Source organism: Narcine bancroftii, chromosome 1 (assembly GCF_036971445.1).
Source record: "Narcine bancroftii isolate sNarBan1 chromosome 1, sNarBan1.hap1, whole genome shotgun sequence".
Taxonomy (NCBI): domain Eukaryota; kingdom Metazoa; phylum Chordata; class Chondrichthyes; order Torpediniformes; family Narcinidae; genus Narcine; species Narcine bancroftii.
The window spans coordinates 145919390-145940978 of record NC_091469.1 but is presented as its reverse complement, the minus strand read 5'-3'; the positions used below and the strand labels follow the sequence as shown (position 1 = coordinate 145940978).

The 21589-nt window shown below is 41.1% G+C and overlaps 1 protein-coding gene across 8 annotated transcripts in view; it reads left to right on the top strand.

The window, feature by feature from the left end:
* Positions 1-21589, top strand: part of sap30l (sap30-like) — a 103912-nt gene that overhangs the window by 16601 nt on the left and 65722 nt on the right. For 6 of the 8 annotated variants that reach the window (XM_069941252.1, XM_069941207.1, XM_069941217.1 and 3 more), the window contains 3 exons: positions 6801-6929; positions 11667-11746; positions 16962-17109. In XM_069941252.1, the coding sequence (XP_069797353.1) occupies positions 17023-17109 (87 nt within the window). In that variant the 5' untranslated portion in view covers positions 6801-6929; positions 11667-11746; positions 16962-17022. Of the gene's footprint in view, positions 1-6800; positions 6930-11666; positions 11747-16266; positions 16420-16961; positions 17110-21589 lie in introns of all 8 variants that reach the window. The other 2 variants (XM_069941258.1, XM_069941267.1) reach the window with 2 other exon arrangements.

Genomic DNA, 21589 nt, shown 5'->3' with positions numbered 1-21589 from the left:
CCCATTTATTTAACTTTTGAGGTGTAATGTATAGCCTGTGTATCCAGTTACATTGTATCATACGTAACCTCGTGTTTATTGTATTTCTCATAGTTCCAGAGCATAACTTCTCCCATGTTTCCTTCTTTATCTTTATATTTAAATCTTGTTCTCATTTTTGTTTAGTTTTACCATTTTTTTCCTCATTCTCCTTTTCTTGCAGTTTAATATACATATTTGTTATAATTTTTTTGATTATCATTGTATTTGTAATCACATATTCAAAATTACTTCCTTCTGGTAACCTCAGACTGCTTCCTAATTTGCCCTTCAAGTAGGATCTCAGTTGGTAATATGCCAACACTGTATCTTGAGTTATATTATATTTATCCTTCATTTGTTCAAAGGATAATAATCTATTTCCTGAAAAACAATTTTCTATTCTTTTGATCCCTTTTTTCTCCCATTCTCTAAAGCAGGGGTGTCAAACTCAAATTCACGGAGGGCCAAAATTAAAAACTTGGTAGTCCAAGTCGAGGGCCGAACTAAATATTTATTGAAAATTTTCAACAACATCTGCATGTTTTCTCTTCTTTCAACATATGTAATGTTAAACTTTTTCTTATTAAAATAAATGTTTAATAATAGTTTTGGATAAACTCTTTCCAGAAGCATGAACAAATGAGAAATAAAATATTCAATAAATAATATTTCTCTATAGAGGATTTGTCAAATGTTGCTAGTGTGCTGTCGAATAGTAAAATCTGAGGGCTATTGAGAATGTGGGAGAATAACATGATTCCTGAAACAATCAAATGGGTGACTGATTGTGGGCATGAACTCTAGCAGGGTTATTTGCCATGCCCTTTTTCCATTGGTACAGATATCCTTTGATTTACACACTTTTCAAGTTTTATGCCTAATGAGCTTGTATCCAGGTGCAGGACCATTTTTAACCAGGAATATATTTATCACTGTGACATGAAACTATTGGAAGATTGTTTTATCCTGAGATTAAAGCTCATAATACTTATTCAGGCCTGTGTGCGGGAGGGCGGGGTTTGCGGGCCATCGGGTTGGACAAAGACAGTGCGGGGGCATCGGCTCTCGCTGCAGGGCGGCATCTCGGCGGATCAGCGGCCCCGTCACCGTGAGTCGCGGGTCGGCCTGCGGCAGGGAGGGGGAGGTCAGGCCCGAGACCTCCGGTTCCGGGCGCTGGGAAGCGGCCTTGGCTTCCCCTGACACCGGCCAGGCCACGCTGCGGTAGGGGGGCGGGCGGGGGGACACGACAGTGGGGGGGGCATCGGCTCTTGCTACAGGGCGGCATCTCAGGGGATCAGCGGCCCCGTCACCGTGAGTCGCGGGTCGGCCTGCGGCAGGGAGGGGGAGTGGGCAACGGTCCTGGTGAGGTCAGGCCCTAGGCCTCCGGTTACGAAGGCGCTGGGAAGCGGCCTTGGCTTCCCCTGACACCGGTCAGGCCATGCTGCGGTGGGGGCGGGCGGGGGGGATACAACAGTGCGGGGGCATCGGCTCTCGCTGCAGGGCGGCATCTCGGGGGATCAGCGGCCCCGTCACCGTGAGTCGCGGGTTGGCCTGCGGCAGGGAGGGGGAGTGGGCAACGGTCCTGGCGAGGTCATGCCCGAGGCCTCCAGTTCCGGGCGCTGGGAAGCGGCCTTGGCTTCCCCTGACACCGGCCAGGCCCCAAAACCAGAGTCCACGGTGAGACCCTGCAACGTAAACAGAGGAGGTGGGGGCAATTAGCGGGATGACGCCAATGCATTCTTGGATTTGTTGTATTACTGTGCATGCGCTATACTGGCGCGGCGGCCAGCGGGCCATCTCTAATACATTTTTTATATGATCTTGCAGGCCAAATATAATTAATCGGGCCAGAGTTTGACATGTGTGCTCTAAAGGAAAGGTTATCTATTGTAAAAGGGATTAACTGATTTTGCGTCAGTATTAGTTTTGGTAATTGGTAATTTGTATTATTCCTTTCTACATGAATCTTCTTCCAAATATTGAGCAGATGATGTAATACTGGAGAACTCCTATGTTGTACCAGTTTTTCATCCCATTTATATATGTTCAGGTGTCTTCTCCCCTATTTTATCTAGTTCTAATCTAGTCCAATCTGGCTTTTCCCTTGTTTGATAAAAATCTGATAGGTATCTTAATTATGCGGCTCTATAATAATTTTTAAAGTTTGGCAGTTGTAAGCCTCCTTGTTTATACCATTTTGTTAATTTATCTAGTGCTATCCTCGGTTTCCCCCCTTTCCATAAAAATTTCCTTATTATTTTCTTTAACTCCTTGAAGAATTTCTCTGTCAAGTGTATTCGCAATGCCTGAAATAGGTATTGTATCCTTGGGAAAATGTTCATTTTAATACAGTTTATCCTTCCTATTAGTGTTAGTGGTAAATCTTACCAATGCTCTAAATCGTTCTGTAATTTTTTCATTAGTGGATAATAATTGAGTTTATATCGATGGCTGAGGTTTTTATTTATTTGTATACCTAGGTATCTTATTGCTTGCATTTGCCATCTGAATGGTGATTCCTTCTTAAATTTTGAGAAATCCGCATTATTCATTGGCATTGCTTCACTTTTATTTGCGTTAATCTTGTAACTTCTCCATATTCCTTCAATTTCTTATACAATTCTTTTATTGATAATTCTGGTTCTATTAAGTATACTATAACATCATCTGGAAATAAACTGATTTTATATTCCTTGTCTTTTATTTTTATCCCTTTTATTTTATTTTCTGTTCTCATCAATTCTGCTAGTGGTTCTATAGCTAACGCGAACAATAAGGGTGACAGTGGGCATCCCTGCCTTGTTGATCTCCTTAAATTAAATTGCTTTGATATATATCCATTTACTGTCACTTTCGCCAATGGCCCCTTATATAATGCTTTAATCCAATTCATTTACTTCTCTGGTAAACTGAAATTTTGCAATACTTTGAATAAATAATTCCATTCTACTCTGTCAAAGGCCTTCTCTGCATCTAAAGCAACTGCTACTGTTGGCACTTTACTCCCTTCTACTGCATGAATTAAGTTAATAAATTTACAAATATTGTCTGTCTTTTTTTAATAAATCCAGTTTGGTCTAGATTTACCATTTTAGGTACATAATCTGCTAATCTGTTTGCTAATAGTTTAGCTATTATAATCTGTGTTAAGTAATGATATTGGTCTATATGACACTGGTGCGAGTGGATCTTTCCCTTGCTTTGGTATTACTGTAATTATTGCTGTTTTGCATGAATCTGGTAAGCTTTGTGTTTTGTCAATCTGGTTGATTACTTCCAGGAGGGGAGGAATTAATAAATCTTTAAATGTTTTATAGAATTCTATTGGGAATCCATCCTCTCCTGGTGTTTTATTATTTGGTAGTTTTTTTTAATTATCTCTTGTATTTCTACTATTTCAAATGGTTCTGTTAATTTATTTTGTTCCTCTATTTGTAATTTTGGTAGTTCAATTTTAGTTAAAAATTCATCTATTTTGTCTTCTTTCCCTTCGTTTTCAGTTTGGTATAATTGTTCATAGAATTCTCTAAAGTTTTCATTAATCTCCATTGGATTATATGTAATTTGTTTGTCTTTTTTCCTTGATGCCAATACCATTTTCTTAGCTTGTTCTGTCTTAAGCTGCCATGCTAGAATTTTGTGCGTTTTTTCTCCTAGTTCATAATATTTCTGTTTTGTCTTCATTATGTTCTCCACCTTACATGTTTGTAGTGTTTCATATTTTATTTTTTTATCTGCCAATTCTCTTCTTTTAGTTGTGTCTTCCTTCATTGCTAATTCTTTTTCTATATTTACTATTTCCCTTTCCAACTGCTCTGTTTCCTGATAGTAGTCCTTCTTCATCTTGGTTACATAACTTATTATTTGCCCTCTGATGAACACTTTCGTTGCGTCCCATAGTATAAACTTATCTTTCACTGATTCCGTATTTATTTCAAAGTACATTTTAATTTGTCTTTCAATGAATTCTCTAAAATCCTGCCTTTTAAGTAGCATGGAGTTTAATCTCCATCTATACATTCTTGGAGGGATGTCCTCGAACTCTATTGTCAATATCAAGGGTGAATGGTCCGATAATATTCTAGCTTTATATTCTGTTTTTTTTACTCGATCTTGCATACGAGCTGATAACAGAAATAGGCCTATTCTTGAGTATGTTTTATGTCTACCCGAATAATATGAATATTCCTTTTCCTTTGGGTGTTGTTTCCTCCATATATCCAAAAGTTGCATTTCTTGCACCGATTTAATTATAAATTTGGTTACTTTGTTCTTTTTGTTAATTTTTTTCCCAGTTTTATCCATGTTTGAATCCAAATTAAGATTGAAATCCCCTCCTATTAATATGTTCCCTTGCGTGTCTGCTATCTTCAAAAAAATATCTTGTATAAACTTTTGATCTTCTTCGTTAGGTGAATATACATTGAGTAAATTCCACAACTCCAAATATATCTGACATTTTATCATTACATATCTCCCTGCTGGATCTATTATTTCCTCTTCTATTTTAATTGGTACATTTTTACTGATTAATATAGCTACTCCTCTAGCTTTTGAATTATATGACGCTGCTGTTACATGTCCTACCCAATCTCTCTTTAATCTCTTATGCTCCATTTCAGTTAAATGTGTTTCTTGCACGAATGCTATATCAATTTTTTCTTTTTTCAGTAAATTTAGCAGGTTCTTCCTTTTGATTTGGTTATGTATTCCGTTAATATTTAAAGTCATATAGTTCAAAGTAGCCATTTCATACTTTGTTTATCTTCCCTTTCCATTTCCTCATCATCACCTTCTTATCCATTTCTGCTTTCTTGTTTTGAACACTTTATAAGACAACATTTCTAAAACATCAAACATTTTCCTTATTCTCCTATTTAAAACTTCTTTAACCCCATTCTCCCCTCCCCCTCCTGAGTTGCCCTTTATCCCTTGTCAGGCAACCACATCTCCCCTCTCCATTTGGATTTGCGAATTCACTCGCAAGCGTCAACTGATTTTTCAGTGACTGTAACTCCTCCCCACCCAGCCCCCCCCCGGAAAAGATTTCAATTTTCTTATATAACAAAGGTCACTCTTTTAATTCCCTCCTTATTTCCTCTATTCCCTTTCATTCCCTTATCAATTCTTATCTATACTCTATATATTTTCCTCTAAATACGGATACACTCATGTATGCACATACACATATTTATATATTTATATATATATATTTATATCTATTTATTTATATATATATTTATATCTATTTATTTATATTTATTTTTATATATATACACACACACCCATATACACACATACATATAGTTCGTGGTCATTTTTACTCTCATTACATGTCTTCATCTCTCTGCTTGTTTTGTAGTTGTTCTGCAAATTTTCGTGCTTCCTCTGGATCCGAGAATAGTCTGTTTTGTTGCCCTGGAATAACTATTTTAAGTACTGCTGGGTACTTTAACATAAATTTATATCCTTTATTGCATAGGATCGTTTTTGCTGTATTGAACTCCTTCCTCTTCTTCAGAAGTTCAAAACTTATGTCTGGATAGAAAAAAAATTTTTGACCTTTGTATTCCAGTGGCTTTTTGTCTTCTTATTTTCTTCATTGCTTTCTCCAATATATTTTCTCTTGTTGTATATCTTAAGAATTTTACTAAAATAAATGTTGGTTTTTGCTGCGGTTGTGGTTTCGGGGCTAGTGTTCTATGTGCCCTCTCTATTTCCATTTCTTCCTGTAATTCTGGTCTTCCTAGGACCCTGGGGATCCAATCTTTTATAAATTCTCTCATATTCTTGCCTTCTTCATCTTCCTTAAGGCCCACTATCTTTATATTATTTATTCTATTATAGTTTTCCATTATATCTATCTTCTGAGCTAACAGCTCATGTGCCTCTAACTTTTTTTATTAGATTCTTCTAATTTCTCTTTTAAGTCCTCTCCTTCCATTTCTATGATTATTTCTCATTCTTCCACATTATCCACTCTTTTTCCTATCTCTGATATGACCATTTCTATTTTATTCATTTTTTCTTCTGCACTCTTAATTCTTCATTTAATCTCATTAAATTCATGTAATTGCCATTCTTTCACTGATTCCATATATTCTTTAAAAAAAATATATATATCCATTGTCCTGCCTTTCCCTTCTTCTTCCATTTCTCTATGTTCTTCTTCTTCTTCCTCTGGGTTGGCCATCTGTTGTTTCCTTGTTTTCTTTTTGCTCTGTTCTTTCTTGTTCTCGTTATTTTCTATGTTCTCTTCCTGTTGCTGTGTTTTAGCTGTCACCCTCAGCTGTGGAGATCGACTCCTCAGCTGTTGCCCCCTCCCGTCAGTGTGGTTTTTTTTCATGCGCACTTTTACTCGGCTCCGCGAGCCATTTTTGTAGTCCCGAGCTCGGGACTTCCACCGACCTTAGGGAGCGGGCTTCTCTCTCCGCAGCGGGCCTCCTCGGACAGGTAAGGCCTTCACCTTCTTCTTCCGACATTCTTTCATCTTCTCTTCTTCCCGTTGCTTTTGACTTTTCTCTCTTCGCTGCCATTTTCTTCTCACCTTTACTTTTACTTTGTTTTAATTTTTATTCTTGTACCTTTGTGTTTTGTGCGTTTTTTTTCAACTTTTCCGGAGAGGCCTGGAATTCCCTGACCATCCACTACTCCATCACGTGGCTCCTCGGTAAGAGGGTTTATGGTGTGCTGGCCTTCACTTGTCGGGGAATCGTGTTTGAGAGCCATGTGGTGATGTATCATCTCTAAAAATCTTAAGAGTATTGTGTTATGTTTAGGCCACGTCATTACAGGAAGGATGGAGAAGTTTTAGAGAGAGTACAGATGCGATCTACCTGGATTCTGTCTGGATTAGAGAATGTCTCACAAGCAAAGATTGAACAAGCAAAGCCCTGGAACAACTGGAGGTAAAGATCCATTCATCAGTATACTCTTTATCGACTATAGTTTGTCATTTAACAACATCTCAAAACTCATCTGAAAACTCCAAGATCTGGGATCCAACACCCCACCGTGTAATTGATCATGGACTTCTTCACCTCCAGACCGCATTGAAGATCGGTAAGAACATCTCCATGATCTCCATCAGTACCGGAGCACCACAAGGTTGTGTTCTTAGCCCCCTGCTCTATTCGCTACACCTACAACTGTGTGAAAATAACACCATCTACAGATTTAATGATGATACCACGGTATGGGTTGTAGAAAGGAAGGGGAGGAGTCAGCATACAGGAGGGGGATTGAAAACTGGGCTGAAAAGTGCGCCAATAACAAACTTGCACTCAATGTCACCAAAACTAAGGAGTTGATTGTTGACTTCAAGAAGGGAAAGCCAGGGGTATACAATCCAGTGATCATTGGGATATCAGAGGTGGAGCAGCTGAGCAAATTTAAGTTCTTGGAAGTCTCACACCCTAGTACAAAGGTGAAATTGCAGGGGGATTGACCCATTAAATTGTCAACCTGGCGATTTAAGGGGGGATCCTGCCCCCACAATGACATGTTATGTACTCACTGGCTATTCAGATACTGGCTGTCTGGTGATGCATGTGCTGATGTCACCGTAATTGGTGAGTCGGCCGTTTTCCTGTTAAATTGCCTGTGGACGTGACCTAGGTAAGTTTAACTGGGTTCCCTGACTACCTCTGAGGTAGGTCACGGACTCTTGGGATCTGACAGGGTTGATCATATCGGACCATTTCTAACTGGGGCACTAACGGCAAATCCCTGGTTAACCCTATTTTACACAGAAGTTTGAAAGGGCCTACTATCTTGGAGGATCTTTCCTGGGCCCATTACTTTTGGCATCTTGAAGAAACTTTGTCAATGCCTATACTTCCTCAGGAGTTTATGGAGGTTTAGTATGACATTTGAAACCCTGTAATTTCTGCAGATGTGTGGTGGAAAGTGCTGACCGGCTGCATCATGGTGTGATATGGGGATCCCAATACCCATGAATGTAAAGCCCTCTGAAAGATAGTGGATACTTCCCAGGTCATCACAAGCAAAACCCTCTCCATTATCAAGAACATTTGCAGGGAATGTTGCTGTCAGAGAGCAACAGCGTTCATCCAGGATCCACACCACCCAGCACACACACTGTTCTTGCTGCTACCATCAGGAAAGAGACATAGGCGTCACAAGACTCGCACCACCAGTTTCAGGAACGGCTGCTACCCCTCCACCATTAGACTTCTCAATGACAAACTCAATCAGGGACTCATTTAAGGACTCTTACTTGTGCACTTTATTTATTTTATTTTCTTGCAGTCTGTTTACATTTGTTATGTTTACAGTTCTTTGTTTACAAGTGTACACTGTGTACAATTTTTTTTAACTACCAATAAGTGGTAATTTTTCCTTGCCTGCAGTAAAAAGAATCTCAGGGTTGTGTGTGACATGTAAATCTGAATTTTTTCTCTTTGGAGGGATGGAGGATGATAGGCAACGTAATAGGGAGAATAGAGTTAATAAGGGTCATAGGGAGGATAACCAACACCTTCTCATGGAGGAAATGGCTAATAATGGAGGTCCTTAAGATGAGTTGATGAGGAAAGTTTAAGGGAGATATTAGAGTTTTTGGAGAGCATGATGGGTTCCTGGAATGCATTGCTGGGTGTAGTGGTTGAAGCTGGTACAATGGGGATATTTAAGAGTCTTGGGTAGACACAAAGATGCAAGAAAATTGGAGGTTTATAAATTTATCGGCCCACAAACCCATGCTGACTATTACATCCAATTAACCTACCAATCCTGATATGTTTTGAACAGTGGGCAGAAACTGGAGCACCCAGAGGAAACCCTCACAGAAACTTGCAGACAGCATCGGATTTGAACCCAAGTTGTTGGCACTAGCAGCATTTCATTAACAGCTATACTAAATGTGCTGCCCTGGACTTCAAGGAAGTAAAGGATTGGATTGATCATAGAGGAGACTTGTATAAATTTGCTAAATATTTTGGGCTGAAAGGCCTGTACTGTGCTGTACTATGTTCTAGATGTTATTTGACCTCCTAAGGATTTCCAAAATTGTCATGGCTAAACTCAAAACAGGAAATGTCAGAAATTTGAAAACAATGGAGCTCTTCAGCTGGCTCCTCCAGAGCAAGAAGCAGTTAATGCTTCGCAACTTTGAGAACTGAGAAAAGTTAGAAATAAATTGTTTTCATTTGTGGAGAAGAAAAAGGTGGGTGTATATAATATTGACAGGATGAAGACCAATAGAGACAATGAGTGTAGGTTGTTGCAGCTTCGGGTGTTGAAATGATTAATTATGGCTGATATGTTTGGGGGTGAGATGTAAATAAATGAAAGCAAAGGTTGGGGAAAATAATGAGATATACTGAAGAAGCTGAAAATAATTATTCTTAAAGTGTGATCTCCCTACACATTTGATCCTCAATATGTGATACTCAATATGTGTGCAGAGGGAGAAAAAAGCTTATTACAAGTTTATACTTTTAGCACAGGCCAGTTTTTTACAAGTTGGAAATGCTAAGTATATGAAATTTACTTTTTTTCACCCCAAGACATATGGGCTTTGCAGGCAGGGTCAACATGGTGTGCTACCTCCTTGAAATGTGGTCCTAGTGGTTTGGGTATACCCACAATGCAGTTCAGAAGGGAGTTCCTGGATTTTGACAGTGAAGGATCAGTGATATATTTTCAAGTCAGACTGAGTGCGGCTGGAAGGGCAACATCCATGCCTATTCTGCCCTTGTCTTTCAAGCTGATGGAGGTTGTGGGTTTCAAAGGTGCTGTCCAAGAGATCTTGGTGAGTTGCTGCATTGCATTCTGTACAAACCCTGCTACTGTGATGGTGACTGGTTCTGAATGGGGTGCTGATTATTTCTAGATAAGATTCTAGATGCTGGAAATATGAAATAAAAAATGAGGCAGCATCTGTGAAAAGTTACTGTGTTGAGTCAAAAACCCTTATGTCCAGCTAGACTTTGATAAGCCTTTATCGTGTCAAAAAGCTTGAATTCATGTAAAGTAGTGCCATTAATGATCCCAAATAGTAATGACCACAAAATTTTATTGTGACATGCATTTACCATTGAAGATGGCATGAAATTATGTAGATTTAAAATTTGGTTTTTTTTTCCTTGCCCGAGTTAGACCATCATCTCCTATTAATTCCAAAACCTTATTTTAGGGCTGACCAGTGACAAAGTAGTTCAAAAACACCTCAAGACCATGCAGTGTTACCTATTATCTCAACCTCTTAATTGTCAGGCTAATTGAAAGCTACATTTCTAAAATTTACTACAGTTAAATAAACATTGAAAACTTAGCAGAATTTTTTCTGGGCACTGTCATAAAGAATTCTCCAGCCATAAATTTCAATATCACCCACTTATCAGCTGCTCTCAAATTACTTTGCTGAACTTTGACAAGGAATATGCTCATTTCAACTAGGTTTCATTTGTGCTCTGACACCATATTTTTTCCCATTACAAGATATATAATTATACTGGCCATATAAGGAGCATTCACCCACAGGATCAAATGTGTAGGGAGATCACACTTTAAGAATAATAGGGTTGTAATAGTATGGAATTTAATTTCCCTAATATTGGCTGGGACTACCAAAGTGCTAATACATGGATAGAGCAGGATTTGATGAGTTCATAGGTGGATTTCAATCCAGATAAGTGTGTGGTGATGCATTTTGGAAGGACTGAGTTCAGGGTTAATGGTTAATAAAGAGTGTGGATTAACTGGGGGACCTTGGAGTACAAATCCATACATCCCTCAAGGTGGCCTCACAGGTTGATAGGATAGTTAAGGCCTATGGGATGCTGGGATTCATTAATAAGGGGATTGAATTCAGGAGTAGAGAGGTCACATTACAACTCTACAAATCAATAGTGTTCAGTTCTCGTCACCTCATTATAGGAAAGTGGTGGAGGCTATGGAAAGGGAGCAGAGGAGATTTACCAAGATGATGCCTGGATTGGGAAACAAGTCTGATGAGGTAAGGTTAGCAGAGCTGGGGCTACTCTCTTTGGAGTGTAGAAGGATGAATGGAGACTTGATAGAGGTCTACAAGATTGAGAGGCATAAATTGGGTGGACAGCTAGCACTTGTTTCCTAGGGTAGGAATGGCAAACACCAGAGGACATGTGTAAAAAGTTAAGGGAGGGAAGGTTTTTTTTAACAGTTGTGGAAGCCTGGAATGCATTGCTGGGGAAGGTGGTGGAAGCTGAAACATTGGGGGGCATTTAAGAGTTTCTAAGACAAATGGATGAAAGAAAAATGGGGATATAGAATTGTGGAACAAGGCCCTTCAACCCAACTTGCCCATGTTGATCAAAAAGTTCCACCCAAACTCGTCCCGCTTGCCTGCATTTGGCCCATATCCTTCTGAACCAATCTTATCCAAGTATGTGTCCAAATTGCTCCTATTCTATATTAGTCTTGATCAAGGGTTCATATCTGAAATATTGATTGACTTTTTTTCCCTCATGAATCCTGTCTGACCTGAGTTCCTCCAGCAATTCTTGTTTGCTCAGGATTGCAGCATTTGCAGCTTTTGTATTTCTCAGAAATTAGTGGCTTAACTTACTGTTAAATGTGGATTTTTCCCAAGCCTTTGAACACCATTACCAATCAAATCAAATTTGCTCTTGTGTTGCTAGTTTGCCTGGACTAGATCTGCAGTTTACCCAGAAAGAAGATCTCTGACACCCTGTGTTATTCAAGAATAGCCTGCATATGGGTAAGTAGTGTGTACATTTGCCTAGTCAGCGTGGATCAGAAGAATGCCTTTGACAAAATATGGCACAGGAACATCATGGATGTACATTTCAAAAGGGGCTTTGAGGAGAATATCCACAATTGGATGCATCTGTTCTGTACAAAAATAGTGCAGTCGAAATTAACAGGTGGGAAATGAAAAGCTTCCTGATCAAACCTGTGAGAAGGCTTGGCTGCCTCTTGTGCTTTCTTTGTGTGTTATATTTGTGATATAGAGAATTTAGGTTAAAAAGACTTAAGTTAAAATGTGATGATTAATCATAAACAGGGAAGCCAGAACGGACAGAGAGTTTACTAGCAGTCAAGGACAGAAGGAGCTGCTGAATATGTTTTTTTAAACCTATCTTTTCATGGTCATAGTGAGAGACATGCAGGAGACAAAGGATTGATAAGAAGTGTGAGAAACAGAATTCAGTGAATGTAGAGTTCACAGCGTACGTAACGAACGTGATAATTAATAATGCAGTTATACTTAGAATGTTTTTGTAATACTAACCAATTAAAACAGTATTAATAAGAAGGGGAAGGGCAAATAATAAAGGTATAAAAATCAATGCACTGTATGTATCGGGGCTTAACTGGTGAGAAACCAGTTGAGTCCAACTCTGCAGACTTGTAAATAAAGCTTGTCGTGTCATCAGTTTTAAAGAGACTCATGTGTGAGAAGTTTTATTTCTGACAAATGGGGGCTCATCCGGGATCTACACTCCGGCCGTGAGGGGAGGCGAGAAGAGGGACATCGGAGGCGGTGCACCCCGCTGAGTTCAGCAGCTCCTAGTCCCTTGCTCGTCGCTTCGGGCGGCTTGAGCGAGTGGTATCCGGACAGGGTGACACGACAAGACGGAGAGGAGAAGGGTGACGGTTCAATCCCCGGGAAGACACCGGTAAGTGACGACTTACGATTGTGGTGTGGGGATTGGGTAACAGGTGTAACGGGATACACCTGTTTGGATAAAAACCTAACGGAATAGATTAAGTATAGATCTTTTGTCGTTGTGTGAGAACCCTGTCGCGGGACTCTAGGATAGACCCCAGGGAAACCTCGGCGGTAACCGAAGGAGGGACAGCACCTCCGACGAAGTGCCGAGAAGAGAGGGGTCAACCCCAGGAAAACCTCAGCGGTAACCGAAGGAGGGACAGCACCTCCGACGAGGCGTCTGAGAGGAAGGGAGTAGGGTCCAGAGCGAGAGGGTCCTCAGCAACGATAAACAGATCTAGGTGGGAAAATGGGAGGATCAAAATCTAAGGGCTCGTCTGAAAATTCAGGACAATTCCTGGGAGTACCCCTTGACAGCCCTTTGGGGAGAATGTTTGAAAATTGGGATAGTAATAGATATCGGAACAAAAACAAGAAAAAGATGGTCCAATATTGTCTCCTTTGGTCAAAACAACCTATTAAAGGTTCCTCGGTCTGGTGGCCGAAATTTGGATCTGATGAGGATTGGGTTAGACAAGCATTAAACATATATGTAAATTCGAGACCAAAGGTGAATCAAGAAGAGTCAGCATATGCATTTTGTTGGGTTCCCTGGCCAGGATCCTTAACAGAATGTTTTAAATTGAGAGTGGCAGGAGAAAAGAAATGGGAACCTCTGGACAACCTTCCCCCTCCTTATATTCCCCCGGTGCCTACTGCGCCCGAGGAAAGCTTATTACCGGAGGGGAAAGGTGATGAATCTGATTGCCCCGAAGGGGGCCGGGATAAAAAGGATGAATTAAGGGAGTCGGACCCTAAACTTCCACCGGTAAACCGACCCTGGACAAGATCCCAGACTGGTCCAGGACCATCAAAGTTTTCAATAAACCTAAATCCCCTGAGAAGTTCCTATGGGAGGACCGGGAGGGGGAACGGGATATGTGAATGTTCCCCTAACTAGTACAGAGGTGCAGGGATTTAAGAAAGAAATGAAAAAGTTATTGGAAGATCCTATAGGACTGGCTGAGCAGCTTGACCAATTCTTGGGACCAAACACATATACGTGGGAAGAGATGCAGGCAATAATGGGAACATTATTTTCACCCCAGGAGAGGCAGATGATTCGACGGGCTGCCCTCCTCATGTGGGAATATGAACAACCTGGGGACCCTAGACCCCATGAACAAAAATATCCCTTAAATGAACCCAGGTGGGACAAACGAACACCCGAGGGATTGGCAAGTATGAGACAATATAGAGAGTGGAAAATTAAAGGGATACGGGAGGCTGTGCCAAAGGGTCACAATTTTACCAAGGCATTTGGGAACCACCAGGGGAAAGACGAGTCCCCTACTGATTTTTTTGGAGAGGGTGAGAAAGAATGTCCAACAGTATGCTGGTGTGGACCCTAGTACACCAATGGGTGAACAGCTTATTCGAATTGAATTTGTTTCCAAATCATGGCAAGACATTAGAAAGAAACTAGAAAAGGAGGAGGACTGGAGTGAAAAACCCCTAAGTGAACTGTTAAAAAAGGCACAAAAAGTATATGTGCAGAGAGAAGAAGATCAAAAGAAGGCGACAAAGGTTATGGTACAGACTATCCGACAGATGAATGCTGAATCCAGAGGGGAAAGAAAACAAAACCTTCCTCTAAACAATCCAAAATATCCAAGAGAGGGAAGACCCCGGAGATTTGTTAAATGCTATTACTGCAATGAGGAAGGACACTTTAAGAGGGAATGCCCCCGATACAAGAGGGAATTGCGTGCCCTCGAACTTATGGAAGAAGATTAGGGGTGTCAGGGGTTCCAAATGTTAGGGACCAAATATAAGAGGGAACCCCTGGTAAAACTAAAAATTGGTCCCAAGGGAGAAGAGGTGGTGTTTATGGTGGACACAGGAGCGGAACGAAGTAGTGTAATAACTGTGCCAATCGGAACTGAGCCTATAAAAAGTAATTTGACAATTTCTGGGATAGAAGGAGCTCCCAGAATGGTATCAATAATTCCCCAAGTAACAGTGAAACTGGAAGAAAGAGAAGGGGTACAAGACCTCTTGTTATTACCTTCGGCTGGATTTAACCTCCTAGGAAGGGACTTACAGGCTCTCCTAGGTTTGGGTGCTCTCCCTGTGGACGGAGAAGTGCGAGTCCACCTCTGCGCTTTAAAGGAAGAGGATGAACGGCAGATTGACGAGAGAGTCTGGTATAAGGAGGGAAATCGAGGAGGTCTGGACATCCCACCTTTACATGTCACATTAATACCAGGTCATCAGCCGGTAAGGAAACGTCAGTATCCTATTTCTTTGGAAGGGAGAAAAGGGCTACAGCCGGTAATTGAGACTTTAATACGAGACGGACTATTAGAAGAATGCATGTCACCTTATAACACCCCTATACTCCCAGTAAAAAAATCAGATGGATCCTATCGCCTAGTTCAGGATCTAAGAAGTTTGAATGCTATTGTTCAGACCCGCCACCCAGTGGTGCCTAATCCCTATACTATTATGAGTCGGATTCCCCCAGACCATGAGTGGTTTAGTGTTATCGACTTGAAGGATGCCTTCTGGACTTGTCCGTTAGAAGAGGAAAGTAGAGATATGTTTGCGTTTGAATGGGAAAATCCATGGACAGGTAGACGGAGACAGTTTCGGTGGACTGTATTGCCCCAAGGGTTCACTGAATCTCCAAACCTGTTTGGACAAATGCTAGAACAAATCCTGATGGACTATCCACAATCTGATGATTCCCAACTAATGCAGTATGTGGATGATTTACTATTATCAGGACCCAAGGAACAAGAAATGAGGAGAGAGACCATTAGACTCTTGAATTATCTGGGGAAAAAGGGTCTACGAGTGTCCAGAAACAAGTTACAGTTTGTTGAGAAAACTGTGATATATCTGGGACACCAGATAAGTAAAGGACAGAAACGGATTACCCCTGAACGAATTGCGGGAATCACTAGAATGCCTTTACCCCGTAATAAGAAGGAAATAAGACAATTCCTGGGACTCTTAGGATACTGTAGGTTATGGATAGAGGACTACTCAGCTTTGGTGAAGTTTATGTATGATAAACTGACAAATGAAAATGACTATCCATTGAAATGGACCCAGGAGGAGGAGGGATGGTTCGAGGACTTGAAACATCGCCTAACACGAGCCCCAGTGCTCACTCTGCCCTCTTTAAAACAGCCCTTCCAGCTATTTGTCACTCATAACCAAGGAACAGCTGTGGGAGTTTTAACACAAGAAAAAGGCGGTCAGCGACACCCAGTAGCTTTCCTTTCCAAAATGATGGACCCAGTGTCTCGCGGATGGCCGACGTGTATCCAGGGAGTAGCGGCTGCTGCTCTGTTGGTAGAGGAAGCACGTAAACTTACTTTTGGAGGAAAGATGACTGTGTACACCTCCCATTCTGTGAGTGTTTTATTAACACAAACTGCCCATCGATGGCTGACTGATTCTCGCATATTAAAGTATGAAACCATTTTAATGGTTGGAGAAGATTTACAGTTTGCAAAAATTAATAGCTGCAACCCAGCTCAATTTTTATACGGCAGTGAAACAGAGAAAGAGGTGGAGCATGACTGTGTCGAGTTGACAGATCTTCAGACCAAGACCCGAGAAGACCTTTGCGATACTCCGCTGGGAGAAGGATATGAATTCTACATTGACGGCTCCGCCAGATGTGTTGACGGAATGAGAAGAAATGGGTATGCTATAATAGAAGGAAATACTTGGAAAGTAGTAGAATCCACGACCACTGTTCCCTCAAAGCTGTGTGCATGTATGGTTTGCAACCACCGCCCAAAGAAAATGAATGTGCGCAAATCTTCAATGCATACCAAGTAATTTTAAATTCATTATACATTTTTTTTGTATTTAACATCAAAACACGAGGAACTTGAGGAAGATAGGTCCTAAAGTATATAACTGTTATTTGTATTTAAAATTAAAATCTGCCTACCACACATTGGAACTCCCAACACCCTGAGTCCGAACCCTCCCCTTGGCCTAACGCACACTGGAGCTCCCAACAGCCCACCCAACTCTGAACTCTCCCCTTTGCCTACCGCACACCAGAGTTCCTGACACCCTAACTCCAAACCCTCTCGGCCGGGCTCCTGATGCTCTAACTCTGAACCCTCCCCAAATTTTCATTCAATGAATTCATTTCTTCAATAAAACATTTTACTCGCTGCTCTTATTTACTTCAAACATAAATCGAATATCATTTCATGTCTTGGGTTCACAGTGTTCCATGGATGTCTGGCATGCAGTCTCCAATCCACGCCAGCTAACAGTTAAGGGGATGAATGTGCCCAATCAGCAGGAAGTTTACACCGTTGACACCCAATTATCTGCTGATGAGCCTCCTTGTCCTTCTGGTTCATCTGCCACTGGTGAGCACACAATTCTGGTGAGCCCCCCCCCCCCCAGCTTTGCCTCTGCATTGCATCATTTGTACTTAACAATAAAGTTCGATGAACTTAATAATGGGTCTTGGGATATCACAGTATTCTTCCATCCAATGTGTAAAACAACATTCATCATCTCTGCTTTGTTTATACATGCACAATTTAAGCAACAATACTTATTTTTACTTTTAAAATGAACATACACAAGATCCATATCCATTACTTCAAAAATGTTATTCAAACACTATCTGCCTTTAATAAATCTGTGCTGATTTTCATCCAATAACATGTATTCCAACAGATGCCCTGCAATTTTGTCAGAGGGAATGTGTCTTAAAAGTTATCCTCCACGAATATTCAGTTTTTTGGCTTTACTTTTCACTTTTTTTCAACTACCGTTTGTAATCCTCCACCTCTTCAATGCTACTCATGGAATCCTATGGTACATGTTATTGGAGCAAGGTCATCTTTTATCTTATTTTTATTTCATCAATAAACTGAATTTACATAATTTTGTCAGAATCATCTTCAATTAAAATGGAATATCTTATCATCACACTTTAATTACCCTTTTATTATTTCTAAAAAGATTTTTGGATTCCCTTTCAAAATCAGGTCCTGTTTTTTTTTGATGATTCTTATGTTCAGCTTGATTCTCTGCTGAATTCTAAACCTGATATTAGATAGGCCTCCTTTCTGTTTCATTTTACTCTCAAATCCATTCAGTGAGCTCTAACATTAGATTGTAGGGAGGTCGCTATTGCTACAGCCAGGTTATAGCTCACAGTTGTAGCTTGAAACTTGCAGAGGAAAGGATGTGTGAGTTAATAGAGTGTATTCGACATTGAGTTTATTCAGGGCAGCTCTGCCTTTTATAGAGAGCTCGCCTGCATCACCACTGGGGCGTTGCTTGAGTGGGGTGGCCTCTGGTTGGTTCCAGCATCCGGGCTCCAATTGGGCCCCTTGCGATCCGCCGCCAGTGGTTGGCCAGTTTCACAGTTCCACAGGTGGCCTATGGAAACGGGCATCTCAGCCCATGTGAGGTCTTGCCGGTTGCAGCATATGAATCTTCACCAGCCTTTGGCGCTTGAAAGGTAAATGAAAGGAAGTTTTTAGAGAAATATTTGTTGCTCGTTGGATATACACAAACTGATTCCTTCTGATCAGCCACTTCAGTGTCTTGCCGAAGAACTTGCTTCATCAGGATTTTCTAGATGATGACCACTTTCAGGTCACCACAGAGTTCCTTTTCTGTTTTCCTTATCTCAGGTAAAACATTATACAGCCAGCCATCTCCTCTTGTATGGACCACAAGGGCTTTGAACAGGCTGAACTCAGAACTCACAAGGTGTCTTCAAAATAGGGTGACAAACAAGCTTCCAAAAGCCACTGTAGAAAATCAGCAGGCCCCTCCCCCTCCCCCTCTGTCACACTTAGAGAAAAACCTGTTTGAGACCCTCTGCTTGCAAAACCACATGACCTTCCTAAAACAACACACTCCACCAAAACAGCTTGCTGACTTCCAAAATCAATTCATGAGAGATCTTATCAGTTTCCTGAAATGGGCCCTTCCATTTGCATCTCGTTGTGAAAACCTTCAGCACAGGAGTCTATTATCTTTGCAGACTTGTAGGTACCTCTTTATGCATAACTCTTGCATTTTAAAATGAGATGTTTTTTTTTTGTTTTTTTTTAATTTTTTATTTTTCACACCATAAATCACATTAACCATGATACACACTTTTTCCTTTTCACACATATACAGTGCCATTTGATCAGGTGTATTTCTAAACCAGAATTCACAAAATAAATTTCCTGTTCTGGTTCTTTGTATTCTATCCCATCACTTCCATTCAGAATTGAATATTCAAGATTAATTTCTTGTCATGGAATAAAACAGGTGTAATATTATGCAAAATTGCTGTAAGGCAGACAGATTCACCATCAGCATGAATTGCTGGGTACTACTCAGTCAGACAAAGAGAAGCAAAAAAAAAAGAGATGCCTCTTTTTCACCCAGAGCCACTGAGAGTCTATGGATTTGTCCTCAGCGCGTCTGCAGTCATGCAGACTTCGGTCAAAATTATTTGCAACCTGAGTTCAAAATCCAAATCTCCACCATGATCAGTGCTCTCAGCATCCTCTGGCATCCCAGTTCTGATATCTGGTACCTCTTCAACGAGTCTTGAGCTAGTCTCTAGCAGTCCACAGCCTGCTGTGAGTCCTTTAACCACAGACACCTGCAGCATGCGTGGGTTCCCACTTCGAGTCACCAACAGCACGCTGCTTGTGTGTCCTTCAGCTGCAGAGCCCCCTCACTCCTTCACTGCCGTGGTCACCGACCCATAGGATTATCTCTGCTTCTCTTTCTCAAAGGTGTGCCAGACCTCGCTCTCCCAGAGTCTGCAACCACTTGAGGCTGCTGCCGAACATAGGCACTCTGATCTGGGACTGACCCTGCGGTCACAGGATTTTAAAATAAACTATTATTGGCTCCTTTAACGGGTTGTTTAAAGCCTGTATGGAGCTGTCGATAGTTGGGCCAGATGGTTGAACCCTGTGGAAGAGCTTTGCATCTCTGCTCCTGACTCTGCAGGTCGGCACCAGCGGCAGCACTGCCATTTTTTTTTCCCCTTGACCCTGTGCTTTCCCCACAACTTTCCAAATGAGTCTCTTAAGAGCCCATCCAATTCACTTTCAGAAGCACTAATTGATTCTTTTTCCACCTCCTCTGAGTTTTAGATTACAACTATTCTTCTCGCATTCTCACTCCTTCACCCTGTCACTATGCACATTTGTTCCTGGTGGTTCCCTTGTTAGTAGAACTGCTCGTTTTTATGTACACAGCATAAATCTGCCATGACCTTGTGCACCTCTGTCAAACATTTACCAACTGTTATTATATCCCATATTGGAATGGAGGCCATTTGGCCCATTGAGTCTGCTTTTGAAGCAATTCCATTTCCTCATACAAACAGCAATGGAGGTGTGAATCAAATCCAGGTTACTAGAGTTGTAACCTGCTTCTGCAATGTTGTGGTGCCCAGGGAAGTTCTGATTCACCTCTCAAGTCTATCAGTTAAACTGGTTGTAACTGTTCCCTGAGTGCTTTGTCAGTAACTGCCAGAACTTTCATGTAGATTTAAATACAATTAGTTGGTGAGTTAATGGTGAGATAGAGATTGTCAATACAAAATCCTGATATCACCTGGCTTTCAATGCTAGGGTTTTTTACACAGTGTCTGGAATGTACTGCCAGAGGTGGTGGTGGTGGAGGCTGATGCAAAACAGGGACATTTAAAAGACCCTTGGGTAGGTGTGATGCACTGTGGTGCAGCAAACAAACACAAAACTCAAAGACTGTACTACAATCTTTAATCAGCTTGAAGTTGAACACCAGTTTTCTGTAACCTCTGGTTCCACATGCCCGACTGATTTAGGAAGGGGCAGGCTCGAGTCTTTATATGGGCCAGTGATTGACAGCCGGCATGGTGGAGCCAACCTCCCAGGTTGCCTACCTGCAGGTACAGTGGTTGCTCCCTGCAGTCGGCTGGTAGGAGTGCGGCTAAAACAGTGGTTTATATCACCACAAATAGTCATATGGATGTAAGAAAAATAGGTTAGGGACTGTGAATTGATGTGGAGTAAGTTTACATAGGTTAGCACATCGAAGGGTCTGTTTTTCTATGAAGCAGCTTTGAAATTGGATACATCAATGCAGTGGTAGGTGAAAGCCTAGTGCAAGTGTCCAATCAAGAAATGGTACTCAATATTTTAGTGACTTAAAACGGGATAAATGCCCAGGACTTGATAGGATTTATCCCAGGCTGATATGGGAGGCAAATCAAGAGATTGCTGGGGCTCTGGGTGAGATTTCAAATCTTTGATGAATGTAAGTGTTGTTACAGATGACTGAAGGACAACAAAACATATCCCTCTTTTCAAGAAAGCAGCAAAGAAAAAGTTGTTAACTGAAGGCCTCTGAGCCTGACATCAGGGATATGGAAGGTACTGGAAATAAAACTCTGAGGGAGAGGATTAATGATCACTTAGAAAAGCAAGGATTAATCAGAGACTGCCAACATGACTTTGTCATGGCCAGATCCTGTGTGACCATTTTGATTTAACTATTTGAAGAGGTAACAAATTATACTGATGAGGGCAAGTACTGATTTACATGGACTATAATTAGTGTATTTGACAACATCCAGCTTTAAAGAGTGGAGAGGGGCACCACGGTTGGAATAGCGGTTAGTGCAACACTGTTACAGTGCCAGCGATCAGGAATTCTGTGCTGTTTGTAAGGAGTTTGTACGTACTCCCCATGTTGCGTAGGTTTTCTCCGGAGGCTCTTGTTTTCTCCCACTATTGAAAACATACTGGGAGTTGTAGGTTAATTGGGCATCATGGGCCAAAATGGCCTGTTACTGTGCTTCATGTCTACATTTAGAAGGTTAGGACCCAC